The sequence below is a fragment of the Ascaphus truei genome, chromosome 15 (genome assembly GCF_040206685.1).
Source record: "Ascaphus truei isolate aAscTru1 chromosome 15, aAscTru1.hap1, whole genome shotgun sequence".
NCBI classification, from domain to species: Eukaryota; Metazoa; Chordata; class Amphibia; order Anura; family Ascaphidae; genus Ascaphus; species Ascaphus truei.
Window position 1 is genome coordinate 49531390 of NC_134497.1, and position 17075 is coordinate 49548464.

At 46.5% G+C, this 17075-nt stretch overlaps 1 protein-coding gene across 3 annotated transcripts in view; it reads left to right on the plus strand.

Moving 5' to 3' along the window:
• Positions 1-17075, plus strand: part of UQCC1 (ubiquinol-cytochrome c reductase complex assembly factor 1) — a 353269-nt gene that overhangs the window by 65903 nt on the left and 270291 nt on the right. For 2 of the 3 annotated variants that reach the window (XM_075572585.1, XM_075572586.1), the window contains 2 exons: positions 2773-2845; positions 10961-11018. In XM_075572585.1, the coding sequence (XP_075428700.1) occupies positions 2773-2845; positions 10961-11018 (131 nt within the window). The remainder of the gene's footprint in view (positions 1-2772; positions 2846-10960; positions 11019-17075) is intronic. The other variant, XM_075572584.1, reaches the window with a different exon arrangement.

A 17075-nucleotide genomic window follows, 5' to 3' on the forward strand; every position in this document is an offset into this window, starting at 1 on the left:
AGGGAATAACCCTCTAAGTTAACTGTCCAGTCATGAGTTTCATCCCACCATGTTTCATTAATGCCTATGATATCATACTGCTCCCTTGCAGCTATTAATTCAAGCTCCCCCATTTTATCTGTCAGGCTTCTTGCATTAGCAAGCATGCATTTCAGTTTTTTTTCTGCCTGTACTATTATCTTATCTGATCCTTCCTTTCTGTGTCCACTTGGTTTAGTCTTTAGAAGTTTTCTAGTATTATCTGAATTAACTTTGATGCCTCACTGCTTGTCAAACTTGCACTTGCCCCCATTCTACCTCCATACCTCCTTGTATCCTCCTCTATTCCATTTAGTTCATTATCTGTTTCATTCCCCTCCCTCCTCCATCCTAGTTTAAAATCTCCTCCAACTTTTTTTACATCCCCCCCCCTCCTAGCACAGACGATCCCTCTTCATTGAGGTGCAATTCGTCCCTAGAATATAGATGGCACCTCTCAGAAAAGGAGTCCCAGTGCTCTAAAAACCCAAACCCCTCCTTCCTGCACCACTTTCTTAGCCATGCATTAACCTCCCTGATCTCTGACTGTCTCCCTGCGGTAGCACATGGCACTGGTAGTATTTCAGAAAATACTACCTTGGAGGTCCTTGCCTTAAGCTTTTGGCCTAGATCCCTGTAATCATTTTTTAGGACCCTCTATCTTTTTCTAATTTTGTAATTTGGTGCCAAGGTGTACCAAGACCGCCGGGTCAATCCCAGCCCCCCCAACAATCTGTCTATCCGATCCGCAATGTGCCGAACTCAAGCACCCGGGAGACAACAAACTTCGGTTCATGCGGTCATGGCAACTGATTGCCCTATCTACCTTCCTAATAATGGAGTCCCCAATTTGAGCACCACAATCTTTCTTTGTATCTGAGCATCCTGAGTCCCCACTGTGCTGGAGGAACTATTCCCCTAGCTGCTAGAGTAATTGGTCTCCCCCAGCTTTGCCATTTCTGCCCCAACACGCCCAATATCTTCACTCAACATGGCAAATCTATTGGGATGGGTCAGCTCAGAAACGACCTGCCTCTCCCTATTGCCCCTGCTTCCCCTTCTACCTGTCACCCAGCTACCTACCTGCTCCTCCCTAACGGCAACCAAGCTACCTACCTGCTCCTCACTAACAGCGCAACAATCTGCACCACTAGTCGAAGCAAGGGCCTGCTCAGTGAGCTCTAATTCCCTTTCAAGATTGCCAAAGTCCCTCAATATTGCAAGTTGCCTCTTCTGATCAGCAATCTCTGACTCTAAAGAGACCACCTGCTCACACTTCCCATAGCGGTATGCTTATTGGAACAGCTGCTCCAAGTGCACATACATGTGGCAAGATGTGCATTGAGTGGCATTTTCAATCCTGCTCATTCTAGCCACTATGAAGTTTATAAGTACTAGCAGTAAACTGTACTTCAATATACTATACCTTGTTTAACCGCTTCCTTGTTCAAACTGCTTCTGTTCCTAACTGTACACTTTAAACAACGAACACTTCAAATCAAACACACAGATCAGTATACGCAAGCCAATATATATGAGATCGTTGTCGTCGGGATGTGCTGAAAGTTCTTTTTCTTCTTCGTGCTATTAATTAGTTAGAAAAATATACTATTTTTTTACTGTTCAGTTATTGTAAATTTCACGGGATCCGCTTCACTGTGCTGCTGAAACGTTAAGCTTCATTGGCCTCTAATCTTCATCACTGGGAAGAGGTCTCCTCAGCGTATTGAGTACTTCAGCTTTGATGCAACAGTCACATGGCAGCCGACTTATAGCCGAAATAACAGAAGCTAATTGCTTTCAATTTATTTTTTCCTTTTATTTGTAAATGTTTTACCAGGATGTAATACATTGAGAGCTACCTCCCGTTTTCAATTCTGTCCGGGGCACAGTTCTGATGAAAACACATGGTTATGTTTACACCGTATGAACAGAGGTTATAAATTATATTTACGGACAGTTAAAGAAAATATATTATAGGCGTATGTAACAGTTACCGACCAGATTAAAATAGACCGCTTTAGTTTTGAAAGAATTTAGACTGGTGGCGACTTTGAGAGTCTCTTTTAGGTTGTTCCAGTTTCGGGGTGCACGGTAACAGGAGGAGTGACCAGATACTTTGTTGAACCATGGGACCATGAGCTGTCTTTGGGAGCAGATCTCCAAATCTAACATTGTATATTGCTGCATGTTTGCGACTAAGCAACTTTGATGCATTGAAAAAAATAATTTGCGGCTTCCTATTGGTTGGGGATGGTGTTGCGACTTCCTATTGGTTGGGGACGGTGTTGCAGCTTCTATCTGTTAGCTGGCGATGCAGCTTCCTATTGGCCTAGTGATCGTCTGTTTCTTACATTCACCAGCAATTTTTTTTTTTACATTTTAGTTAAACTAATAAGTAAAAATAATAAACAATTTCAGACGTGTCCATATATCTCACAAATCACTGTCAAGCTCTTTGCGAAGACTTTCCAGGACTTTTGTCATTTTATTTCCCAACCGTTTTTAGTCTCCACTCTCCCACCACTGCTGATGTTTAATTCCTTTTCCCTGGAACATTTCAGAATGATTTCAGGTCAGATCTTGAAACGGGTACTTAATCCCTGTTACGTGCTGAGATTCGTCTCACTTGTATTACAGCCTGTGCTTCTGCGCAGACAGCAGAGCTAGTAAAGATTATATCAAATTGGGTATGTGCTCATTTAATGTTTTTTTTTTTTTTAAATTATGTTTTTTTTATTTCCCTCTTAACAGAAAATTAAAATTGCTGGCTTGCGTATGTACACATGCTGCGTGGAAAGAATAGATTATGATGAATTCTTTGAAAGTGAGTAATTTTTGTTTACTTGTGGGGGGGGGGGGGTGCGGGAGGAGCGGGATAGAGAATCTGAAGGGCTCTGTAGCGAGAGTGAGCCTACCAGTCAAGGCTCTTGTGCTTCGGGCAGTGAGGGGTTAACCCTTGCCGGGTCAAGGCAGGGGATTAACAAGAACAGCTGAAGCCCGTCAGGAAGGGCTTTATAAAGCCAAGACAGCCAGAACACACTGTCTGCTGCCTGTGCTGAGGCTGGGTTACAGATCTCCGGTAGCTGTCTCTGATCAGGAAAAAGGGAAACGTGTGTGTGTGTTTATGTGCTGGGCTGTCTTTTGGAAACCTCCTATGTTGATAAAGTGCTTTTTGCATGAAGCCCTTGTTATGGCATTAGCTTGCAATTAAATTGATCTGCTTATTTTGGAGTGTGCCTGGGATTTTTTCTCATCTTCTTCCTACTCTGGATGTCATCAGGCTGTGCTCTGTTTGCCTACTACTACTATGTTGCTGGTCCCCTGCAGAATAAAATCCATTACTTATTTCACCAACTCAAAGTCTATTGGACTTACCTTTGCTTACATCGCCTAGGGAAGGGGTGGCCAACTCCCAGTCCTCAAGGGCCACCAACAGGTCAGGTTTTCAGGATATCCCAGCTTCAGCACAGGTGGCTCAATCTATGGCATCGTCATTTTGGTTGTGCTACCTGTGCTGAACCCGGGATATCCTTCAGTGATAAAAAGAAATAAAGTGCCCAGCTACAACCAACTAAATTGTGATCATGACCAATGTCTACAGTGAACAAAGCAATATTGCTATACCATATACCTTTAAAAATGTGAAAGTATAAAAATGGATATAACTAAACCATACAAAACCGTGAGAAATCTCAAAGAGCGTCTGCAGCTGTATATAGAGAGTGGCTCAGCACCCTCACGAAACTAGGGAATCAGACAAAAACAACAGCGCAAAAACGCAAATAGTGAAGTATATAAACAGCGCTTATATAAAAATAAAGGTAAGTATTCTGCGTACATAAAAATGGTAGATCAATTGCAATTTCGTGTGCATTACACGAGATGACCACACAGCTAACACTGGAACTGCCTACAAGTATGGATCCCTCTGGTAAGTGGTCCCGGGTGGTCTCCAGATGTCGTCTTAACCCCTCAGAGTGGTGGCAACTGGCACAATAGGTCAAACGGGTTGTACTTCTCATCCGAAAACCGCTCCCCGCCGTCGATGGTAATCAGGTCACCGGATGCGGAACAGGTGAAACTCTCTCGGTGCAGCAAACACACCGTGTGTGTATTGGACGAAGACTAGTCTCTAATGCACGCATACAGCGTGATAATAGTCCATATAGACTCAAAAGCTGGATACCAATGAATACATATCACTCGAGAACACACTTAGAGTGCCTAGTGACTAGTAGTGACAGTTCCCCTCTGATCGCCCGCACTTCCGCGTTATGTCACTGGAGGGGCCGTGACTCGCAAGTCAAACACCCGAACACTGTCTCGGGATACTGGAAACAGATAATGCGACCAAAAAATATCTATTAAAATAGCATATTTAAATCCTATGCGTTTCTTAGGTATATCCTTCAAACCTGACCTGTTGGTGACTCTTGAGAACTGGAGTTGGCCACACCTGGCCTACAGGCTCCAAAAATGTTACATGCCAGCACCAGTGAACCGCAGGTCACCGATTCACAGCAGCTGGTCAGAGGAAGACTGAGTCCAACCAAGAACCTCGCCGGAAGTGGAGCTGGCAGCCATTGCACGGTTTCCTGATGTTGTGCCCCACAATGCTTGGCAGAGTATACATGGGGCATGTTGGGGTACAGCTTTGGCAAGCACAGCAGTGAATGATGGCGGCTCTTCCATTGTTTGGTAGCCGTGGTCTTTAAAGCACCATTCATCCTCCTTTTTCCACTTTTTACCAGGATGAGTAGATTATTTGTGAGTATTTAACAAAGCAATTTAATGAAACGCCTGTTGCTCGGCTGATTTAGTTTAGTATTCAAGAGAGAGAAGCAGAGAGGTTCAGGTGCACGCAGGAATCGGAACAAATACATCAACAAGAACAAGCACTGTATTTTGCACTTGTTATTTATTTATTTATTTATAAAATGTTTTCCAGGAACTTATACATAGTTACCTCTCGTTTTCAAGTATGTCCTGGGCACAGAGTTATGATGACAAATAATTCATGGTTACAAATACATAGTTGCATTAAGTGAACAGGGTTATACATTATATACAAGATATTGCATGCACAGTAAGAGATAATATGTTATGGACATATGTAACAGTTACAGACTAGATTAAAATGTGAGACCACTTTAGTTTTGAAAGAACTTAGACTGGTGGTGGCTGTGAGTATTAAGTAGGCTGTTGCATTTGTGAGATGCACAGTAAGAGAAGTAGGAGCGGCCGGATACTTTGTTGAACCGTGGGACCATCAACAGTTTTTTGGAGTCAGATCTCAGATAAGTACTGCATGTGGTAGGGGTGAGGAGCTTGTTCTGATAGGCGGGTAGCTTACCCAGAAAGTATTTGAAGGCAAGACTGGAAAGATGAACTTTGCACCTAAACTCAAGTCATGACCAATCGAGTTCTTTGAGCATTTCGCTGTGATTTGTTTTAGTTACATTGGAGGACAAAGCAGCATATTGAATTGTAGAGGGTATCACGTTTGCTAATGTGAGTTTGGTGTGTTGTGTGATATACGACTGTATGTCCCCATAGTCTATAATTGGCATTGGCATCTGCTGTGCGATGCGCTTTCTGACCAGCAGACTTCGGGAGGATGTGTTCCTATAAAGTACACTTGGTTTGGAATAGGTTTTGAATGTCAGGGTATCAATATGCAACCCAATTGTTAAATGGGAGTCAAACCATATGCCCAAGTATTTAAATCTAGTAACAGGGACTAGGATGGTATTAGAGTTGGTTCTGATCTGGAGTTCATTCATTGGAAGCTTTAGAAATTTAGCTTGGTCCCAAATACCATTTTTATAGTCTTGTCCGTGTTTGAAACAGTTTGTTTTGGGAATCCAGTTTTCAAATCTCAAAAAGTCAGATTGAAGTATGTGTTCAAGGTCGGAGAGGCTACGGCTGTGTGCATATAAGATTATTATCCGCATTCATGTGTATTTAAGCTCCCTTACAAGCTGTAGGAAGATCATTGATGAACACTGAGAAGAGTAGGGGGCCCAGAACAGATGTAAAAGGTGGTATCCAAGGGGTTGAGTTAGAGCCTGATGGGCACATGTTGGGATCTACCTGATCGGTAGGAATGATACCAGTTTAAAGCATGTTTCCCTATTCCAGGGCACTGGAGTTTGTTTAGCAAGTTAACATGATCAACAGTATCAAAAGCCTTTGCAAAATCTAGGACCAGTACCAGTAAGTTGTTCCATTCCACACTGGATCTCATTGCAAACCTTAAGGAGGGTAGTTACCATGGAGTGTTTGGGGCGAAAGCCAGATTGGAATTGGCTGTGGCAATTTGTCTTTGTACAGTAATATTCTTAATTGAGAGTGAACACCTTTTTCCATGACTTTGGATAGTATTGGGAGAAGAGAGATTGGCCTGTAGTTTGAGACAGTGTTTTTGTCCCCACTTTTAAAGATTGGGACAACTAGCAGTTTTCCAGGTTTTAGGAATATGGCCTGCAGCCAAAAAAGAGTTGATTAGGGAGGCAAGCGGTTTGGCAATGGCTGGGGCACCAAGTTGTAGGAACTTTGATTGCAGTAGGTCAGGTCCACATTGGTTGCTTAGTTTTAATTAGAGGAGGGCTTGTGTAATCTCCACTTCAGATACTGGGAGAAATAGTGGGCAGTGTTGGGAGAGGGTGGTGCTATAGGGCTATTCCCAGGATGAAGTTAATGTTTGTAGTTAGTGTTGCCTTTCACTAATAACTTAGTAGCACACCCCACAAAGTAATCATTGAATGCATTTGCAATGTCAGTGGGATTTGTCAGAGTAATATCCTCCTTAATGATATTACTTGGTTGTTGATGGCAAGAAGGCTGGAATATATTGTTGTTGACGTTCCAGATGTTTGCTGGTTTAATGTATTCTGGCGAAGATTCTCAGAGTAATATTGTGCCTTTGCGTGTCTTGTTTGCATGGTGCACATATTCCGCAGGCATCTGTAGTGATTAAGATCCTTGGTAGTACCAGTTACTTTATACTTTTTCCACAAGGCATCCCTAAGATGGTAGAGCACTATAAGGTCAGTTGTAACCCACGGAAGGTGGCCCCCCCTTACTCTTATTCTGCGTAGTGGAGCGTGGGTATCACAGAGTTGTAAGAACTTGGATTGGAAATAGTCGAGTGCAGAAACGGGGTCGGGAATTAAGTCAATTCTGTACCAAGGGCAGTGGGTACGATCAGCCAGAAACTGTGGTGGGTTAAAGTTTCTAAATGTTCTAGTGAGGAGAACTTTAGGGCTTGATTGAGGGGGTCTGATTTTCCTTACACAGTGAACAATTGCATGGTCACTGAAAATGTCAGGTAGGATGCAAGAGGATTGGATTCTGCTGGGACTAGGGGAGAGAATCCAGTCTAGCATGGAATGGTTGTGAGATTTTAGGTTTGTGCATTGTGGTTGGGAAATTAGTTGTTAGGTTTAGTGACTTGAGTTGTATCTGGATTTGTTGTTTTTAAGGTCAAGCCTATTGTAGTTGAAATCCATTACAACTACAACTATAGTTTAGAACTAAAGGTAAGTATTATGAAGGAATTATGAAGCAACTTTTAATTGGATCTCTAGTAAAATATAAAGTGATCGCAAGACAATTAAAAAATCTTTAAAATTCGTCCTCTCAATATCAGTCTGATGTTACTCAAGAGAGGAGCAAAATTACCAAATCAATGGATATAGTTCTGTGTACCCAGAGTTAATAATAAGATAGTGTTTGTCATTCCCTCAGGGCCATTTCTCTGAACTGATCACTAGATTAGTGTTCATTTAACCACTTTAGTTGCATGTAGTCTCCACTCCAATAGATGGATGTTTTACTAAATTGTGTAAGGTAGTAGAATCAGAGCAGGATGTAATTTCTCTCCAGAAGGAATTGGAGAGACTAGAAATGTGGGCAGGTAAATGGCAGATGAGGTTTAATACAGATAAATATAAGGTTATGCATTTGGGAAACAAGAATAAACAGGCAACTTACAAATGAAATGGGATACATTAGCGGAATCCTTGATGGAGAAGGATTTAGGAGTGCTTGTAAAAAGCAGGTTTAGCAATAGTGCCCAATGTCATGCAGTAGCTGCAAAGGCAAACAAGATCTTCTCTTGCATTAAAATGGGAAAGGATGGAAGGGAAGTAAACATACAATGACACCGAAGCATCCACGGAAATTAAAGATTCCACCAGCAGGAGGGTTGGAAAGGGATCTTTACAGAAATAGAAGTTTTAAAGTTGAATTTACTACCCATGGAGAGTATGATGGTAGACATCGCAGATAACTTCAAGTAAAGGTTAGATATTGCTGTAGAAAGGTATACAGGGATATGCTGAGTTCGTTAAACATAGAAAAGGTGTTGTTCCAGGGAGAAATCTGATTATTATTGGTCCCAAGGTATTTATTTGCCTTATGAGACATAATTGGCCAGTTTTTTATTTTTTTACATTTTTTTTCCTCTGGATCTAAATAAATATAGGATGGGCCTTTCGCCCAATAGGAATTTAACCAAGGTCGGACTTTGATCATGTATTTTTTTTATTTTGTAGTTAACCTAATCTACTTAACTCTGTTAGCTGGGGTCTCTGGCCTAGTGCAGGGGCTTACTGATGCCCTGCACCTACACCCTCACCCTTCCGTGTTCCATCTTCGACTGGTGTGGTCTCAGCGCGCCAAATGTATGTCAGGGAACAGGGGATTGCTTCAGCCCTATTGGCTGTGTGGCACCAGGTGACCTTGCAGCCCCAGGGGCTGCTGGGTGATGTAGTTCCCCAGCGCAGTACTCTCTAAGATGGCCACCGTTACCCCAGGCTGTACTGCGGCCAATTGCAATATGGTGGCGCTCTGCAACGGGAGCCGCCGCGAACCCGCTCGCCATCCTGACTGCTCGCACTCTACCGCAGCCCACCCCACACTCTCCTTCGCCTCCGCTGCCGGTCTGAGCCGCAGCGGAAGGTAAGGGAACGAAGGGGGACCCAGGAGGACCTGTCCACATAGACAATCAACTGATGTTAACTAAATTGACGTCACTGTATTATGTCATCAAGTCCCAGATACACTGCGAGAGGTTCATGTTCATTAAACTAGAAATTGGAGTTTTTCTTCGCAGCTCGTAAATGTTTTAAACTGTTATAATCTAATCTGAAATTACTACAGTATAATGTTTGAGTTCAAAGTGTATGTTCAAAATGCCCTCCTCCTGCTGAAACGTGCTCCCAGTGATGAGAACGCCACGGTCTGATTGCATTAATCGATAATGTGCTGCTCCCACTCCTGAACAATACCAATAGATTTTTCGGTCCTCCTAGCGATCGTCCTTTTATCAGGAAACATTTATGTCGGCGTTCTGGACCCTAATTGTTGCTCTCCCACGCGCTTCATAACGTGCTTCTCTCTTTCGCTAAATACCATTTTGTAACTATACACGTGATGAGGTTATCACGCCGAGACCAATTCCGAAGAATATTTATTAGATTATCAAATAATTCATAAATGTGATAATCTACTGTGACACGTGGAATTGCTCAAATTTTCATTAAAAATAATCTCTCTCTCTCTCTCTCTCTCTCTCTCTCTCTCTCTCTCTCTATATATATATATATATATATATACTGTATATATACTGTATATATACTGTATATATATACATACAGGCATACCCCGCATTAACGTACGCAATGGGTCCAGAGCATGTATGTAAAGCGAAAATGTACTTAAAGTGAAGTACTACCAGTTTTCCACTTATTGATGCATGTACTGTACTGCAATCATCATATACGTGTATAACTGATGTAAATAACGCATTTATTACAAGCTCTATAGTCTCCCCGCTTGCGCACAGCTTCAGTACAGGTAGGGAGCCGGTATTGCTGTGCAGGACATGCTGACAGGCGCATGCGCGAGCTGCCATTTGCCTATTGGGCGAGATGTCCTTACTCGCGAGTGTACTTAAAGTGAGTGTCGTTAAACCGGGGTATGCCTGTATATATATTAAGGTTATGGTGGGTAAAAAAAGTGACTAAAACCCTCCACAGTAAAGCATAAAGCAACTGTAAATATTCCTGTATATTCATTTGCATGTCTTAGACAGGTCTGCAACCCTGTCTTTCACCATTATCACCCAGCACACAGCTTAACCCACCATAACCTTAATAAGTGTGGTGATTACGGACGCTTATCTCATTTGAGCAAATTTCAGCAACCAAGCTCACTCTGATGATACCCATCAAGGTTGAAACATGTCTGTGAGTGGGTTTACTGGCTTTGCATCTCCCAAGCCCTTGCTTAAAAGCTGTGTCTAAAGCAGCATGCATTGGCTAAGGGTTGCTCATGTAATGTGAGCATGAGATAAAAGGTGGCACTGTGTGTGCATGTCATTTCCCAGAATCCCTTGCTGCAGTGGAAGTGCTGTGTGCTGGGTGATAATGGTGAAAGACAGGGTGGCAGACCTGTCTAAGACATGCAAATGAATATACAGGAATATTTACAGTTGCTATATATATATATATAGATATATATATATCTCAGAACAGATGGCACTCTAAGCAATGGAACCCTGAGGAAGGTCCTAATGTGTTTTGTTCAATAGACTTTTTGCTTTGATTGAATTTTGATTAATTTTTTTTTTTTTTACACACACTTTGTTTTATTTTATTTATTGGCCCTTTCAAATATAATGTAGTTAAGAAACCAGTAACAAAAGCTGCATGTTTTTTGTGTTATTCCATCTCTGCTATTGTACATTTCATTCTACAAGTAGCAGCTTAGTTACACCCACCAGTAGAAGTGGAGGACAGAAAAATAAGATTTCGGGAAGTAAATTATCTCATAGCTGCTTTTTGTTCTAAATATTCTGTGACTGGTTGTATTATAAAAAGGGTGTGAGCTGCTAGTAATACAGAATGTCTCTTGTGTTTCTTTTGCGATGCAGAATGCACCATGCCAGATACACTCAACTCCTGGTTCCTTGTAACACAACTACACGTTTGGTAAGTAAACATTTCCAGTACTAACCTGTCAGGGTCTTGCTGCGTGTGGCTTACATGGGAAACATGCTATTTATTGCCTGATGCTTGTTTCTAACTTTGTCCAGCAAACAAACAAACAAACAAACCCCTTTTGTGCCCGGGAGTGCAGAATATTTTGGAATAACCCGGTCCGCGTCTTTCTTATGACAAAAAAAAGTGAGGCTATGTATACAGTAGTATCAATTTCTTTATCTTCTGGCTTTTTTTCCTTCACTAACATTTCCTTTATGCTTCTGACCGCTGCATGAGGCCAGGTCCCCAGTGGCCGCTGTGACGCGTACGCTTCACGTGCTCGGCGTGTGCCAATGGAAGGTCAGATGCCCCGCCATGGCCCCCCCCATCATGGCCCAGCCCCCCACGCTCCCCTAGAGCTCCCTTACAGACCGCCAATCACGGTTGTAGTTTGTGCACGCGCTGCCAGGACGTAGCCTAAAGCATGTTATCTTGTAAGTGCAGGCGCGCATGCACGGCGTGTCGCATGCTATTAGTGCCTATAGACCAAGCGGTGACGTGCGCTGCTAGGAGGCGTGGCCATGGCGTCACAACGGTAGGCCGCACTGTGATTGGCTCACAGTGTCACATGACACGGCAGCCGATCGAAAATACAAATTTCTTTGTATTTGCACACAGCAGCCGCGCCAACACTGTCTGCCGTGCGCGCCCGCGTCGGCACTGGATAATCTGTCATAGGAAGACAGGTATTTATCATTGCCTCACGCGTGGCTGCAAGCAAGCCAGTGCTTAGTCTAATACCAGCCTAAAGTAGTTCGTTCACCGGCCCGACAATATGCATTGCTGCTTTAACCAACCAATAAAAGTTTTATTCGTACAGTAGATGACTTTACTTTGTAAATCAGTGTGTGTACCTTGCACACATAGTATAGCCATCTACTGGGTGTGTGGATATTTGAGAGTGAATATACCTGACTTACTGAGAATCGCATATTACCAAACAATCCCTGTTTCTGCTCACCGCAGGAGCCTTTTCGTAGGTTTAGCCGTTTTTGTCCTGGGTCCCGACTTTTCTGGCCACTGCAGGGAATTTTCGCACAGAGAGCGTAGTGTGTGCGTGTAATCTGTGCCCACCAGGTGAAACACATCAATAAAGTGCAAAAGTAAACAAAGTATTAAGCACATTCATCGCGCACATGTACACACGCATGTGCCATCATCACACGCATGCAACACGTACGTACGAGTATATTGTGATGTGCCTGAAGGGAGGTATTTAGGACCCAGCACCTTCCTAGGCTTGTGCCCTTTCTCCTCCCCCGGGGACTAGTTAATGGGCTGCCGCTTTTATAAAGGGGACAGAGAGAGACAGACATGGCTTACTAGCTTAGAGAAAGTAGTTAACAAAGTGTTAGCGCTCCGGAGAGGAGTTAAGTATTTTGTTCTGGTTTCTATTTTGTGCCCTGTTTATAATAAATCTGCTAAGCAAACCCTACATTTCCTGCCTTTCATGTGAGAGAATAGACCCTGCAATTTGGATGAGTTGTCACAATATGTATATGTGTAAAATACACGCGTTAAAAATCAGTTTACACATAGTGTGTATGTATTTAATTAAATGAGGATGAGCACTCACAATATGGGCAAAGTATAGGGTGACCAGACGTCCTGGTCTAGCTGGGACAGTCCCCGGTGTACACATGGGCCTTTGTCCCCACTTTTTGGGCCGCTGTCATGGTTATATGGGCGCCAGCGTGAAATTTTTGTCTTGATTTTCCCCGGGACATACAGTATATGGTCGCCCTAGTGAAGGATAGAAAAATGACAATGTGGTCAACTGTAAACAGCATTGGTGAATGCTGCAGGGATATACAGTATATCCCCTATGCTAAATGAAACGACCTTTACATCGATGTTGCGCTCACACTTGGGACCTTTCTCAAAACCGAGAGGGACGGAAACGTTGATGTAAACGATTGAATACTTGTCATTTTAAGTAAGGTACCGGCCTGACGCTATTTTTTACATTTATTTATTTTTTATCTGTGTAGTTCTTTATATAAATAATCCTGTGTGCCTCAAGAGTGTAATCCTTGCGGCGCTGGCTGACCTGTCGGTCGGGCACGGCTGCCGGTCGGGGCTGTGACTGGCAGGTCAGCACTGCACAGCTCAGGACAGCGATGTTGGGAGGTAAATGAGCCAACATGGGGGTGGGGGGGGGAGGGAAGCCCGCGCAACCCTCCCCCTTCGTAGTGGTGGCCAACTATACTAGTCAATCGCCTCTAATTTATTTAGTTAGAACACATACTGATCTATCACTTATCTGGTGCAGTGCTCAAGGGCCACCATCAGGTAAGGTTTCAAGGATATCCCTGCTTCAGCATAGATGGCTCAGTCAATGACTCAGCCACCTGTGCTGAAGGAGTATCCTTAAACCTGACCTGTCGGCAGGCCTTGAGGACTGGTTTAATCCTTTTAAAGAGTTTTTTGCGTTCTGAGGCAGAATTCGTGGACCTTGTTCATGTCGTGGTAGAGACCATGGTATCTATGGATTTGTTTTTCTCCCATTTGGAATAAGCAGGCGCAAACAATGATGCAGTGTAGCAAATACTTTGGTTTGCATTGAACCGAAACCCTTTTGTGTCTGCAAAATTCTGTGTAAATTAGAGACGCATACAAACAAAAACATATAATCACTGCACCAGATAAGTGATAGATCAGTGTGTGTTCTAACTAAATAAATTAGAGGAGAGTGACTAGTATACTGTAGTGTACTAAATACCAATTGTAAACAATACAGGAGAAACCCACAAACCAAAAACATAAATGACAAGGAAAAAGGGAAATGGGTATGAGAAACACAAGGAAAAAACAATAGGAAGGGAAAGCCAAGAATTGAAAGAAATAAAACCTTAAATAAAAATGAAACACTGGAACACCCGGACGGCTATCCTCAGGAGCAACCACCTTCCTTGACACCTTTAAACAAAAAGGGACAGCGCGGGCTCCATAGTTTAAAAAGTACAGGTTTAATTCCACACAAACTAAAATCAGTTCACTCACAAGACCGGTATATACTATAATTCCAGACTGGCACTTATGCTCCTTTTCCTACTGTGTTTATAAGTAGGAATTTGGCAGCTCTTTATATATATTTATATCACACTGTTTGACAGTATTACACTATCCACCTTTTTGAAGTGAAACTTCTTTAGTGGCACCTCTGATGGGATAAAACTGGATGATGTGGGTCGAAATGTGAAACGGAAGTGACGTCACGTAATGGACGCCGCTCCGCTCACATCGCCCCTGTCACATGATCCTAATTGCCGCCGCACCCTCCAGCCCCCCCCCCCCCCCCCCGAGCCCCACACCCCCCACACACCGTGACATATGCGGCGGCGATAGCCGCCGCTCCTAACGGCCGCTGCCATGCCGCGCATGCGCAGTTGTGATGGCGCCGCTGACGGACGCCACACATGCGCAGAAGCGGCTGGCAGCAGCGTCGTTCCCCCCACACGCATTCGCGGGCCCCCTGCGCTCGCAGGAAGCGGTGACATACGGCACAACACACACACACAGGGGCTCGGCGCCGGCTCCTGGAAGAAAGGGTGACCCGGGCGGCGCGCATGTACCCCGCGGGGGGGGGGAAGGGTGTGTGCAGAATTTGTGGCGGGGGGGGTGCGCAGGATTTGTGAAGGGGGGGGGCGCAGAAGGGGAGGGGGAGAAGTGGTGCGCAATTTTACACCCGGCCCCTGGCTGCAGCAGGACACACACACACACTGACTGCCTCCCCCCCACACACACACACACTGACTGACCCCCACACAGACCTTGACTGACCCCCACACAGACCTTGACTGACCCACCCACACCTCCCCACACACTGACTGACCCACCACCCACACCTCCCCACACTCTGACTGACCCACCCACCCACCCCTCCCCACACACCCCTCCCCACACACCCACCCCTCCCCACACACTGACTGACCCACCCACCCACCCCTCCCCACACACTGACTGACCCACCCACCCACCCCTCCCCACACACTGACTGACCCACCCACCCACCCCTCCCCACACACTGACTGACCCACCCACCCACCCCTCCCCACACACTGACTGACCCACCCACCCACCCCTCCCCACACACCCACCCCTCCCCACACAATGACCGACCCACCCACCCACCCCTCCCCACACACTGACTGACCCACCCACCCACCCCTCCCCACACACTGACTGACCCACCCACCCACCCACCCCTCCCCACACACTGACTGACCCACCCACCCACCCACCCCTCCCCACACACTGACTGACCCACCCACCCACCCACCCCTCCCCACACACTGACTGACCCACCCACCCACCCCTCCCCACACACTGACTGACCCACCCACCCACCCCTCCCCACACACTGACTGACCCACCCACCCACCCCTCCCCACACACTGACTGACCCACCCACCCACCCCTCCCCACACACTGACTGACCCACCCACCCCTCCCCACACACTGACTGAACACACACTGACTGACCAACCCACACCTCCCAACACACTGACTCACCCGCCCACACCTCCCCACACACTGACTCACCCACCCACACCTCCCCACACACTGACTCACCCACCCACACCTCCCCACACACTGACTCACCCACCCACACCTCCCCACACACTGACTCACCCACCCACACCTCCCCACACACTGACTCACCCACCCACACCTCCCCACACACTGACTCACCCACCCACACCTCCCACACACTGACTCACCCACCCACACCTCCCCACACACTGACTCACCCAACCACACCTCCCCACACACTGACTCACCCAACCACACCTCCCCACACACTGACTCACCCACCCACACCTCCCCACACACTGACTGACACACCCACCCCACACCTCCCCACACACTGACTGACACACCCACCCCACACACTGACTGACCCACCCACCCACACCTCCCCACACACTGACTGACCCACCCACCAACACCTCCCCACACACTGACTGCTCCCCACACACTGACTGACTCACCCACCCACACCTCCCCACACACTGACTGACCCACACCACCCACACCTCCCCACACACTGACTGACCCACCCACCCACACCTCCCCACACACTGACTGACCCACCCACCCACACCTCCCCACACACTGACTGACCCACCCACCCACACCTCCCCACACACTGACTGACCCACCCACACCTCCCCACACACTGACTGACCCAGCCACCCACACCTCCCCACATACTGACTGACCCACCCACCCCTCCCCACACACTGACTGAAACACACACTGACTGACCCACCCACCCCTCCCCACACACTGACTGACCCACCCACCCACCTCTCCCCACACACTGACTGACCCACCCACCCACACCTCCCCACACACTGACTGACCCACCCACCCACACCTCCCCACACACTGACTGACCCACCCACCCACACCTCCCCACACACTGACTGACCCACCCACCCACACCTCCCCACACACTGACTGACCAAACACACTGATCCACCTACACCTCCCCACACACTGACCCACCTACACCTCCCCACACACTGACCCACCCACACCTCCCCACACACTGACCCACCCACACCTCCCCACACACTGACCCACCCACACCTCCCCACACACTGACCCACCCACACCTCCCCACACACTGACCCACCCACACCACCCCACACACTGACCCACCCACACCTCCCCGCACACTGACCCACCCACACCTCCCCGCACACTGACCCACCCACACCTCCCCGCACACTGACCCACCCACACCTCCCCGCACACTGACCCACCCACACCTCCCCGCACACTGACCCACCCACACCTCCCCGCACACTGACCCACCCACACCTCCCCGCACACTGACCCACCCACACCTCCCCGCAAACTGACCCACCCACACCTCCCCGCAAACTGACCCACCACACCTCCCTGCACACTGACCCATCCACACCTCCCCGCACACTGACCCACCCACACCTCCCCGCACACTGACCCACCCACACCTCCCCGCACACTGACCCA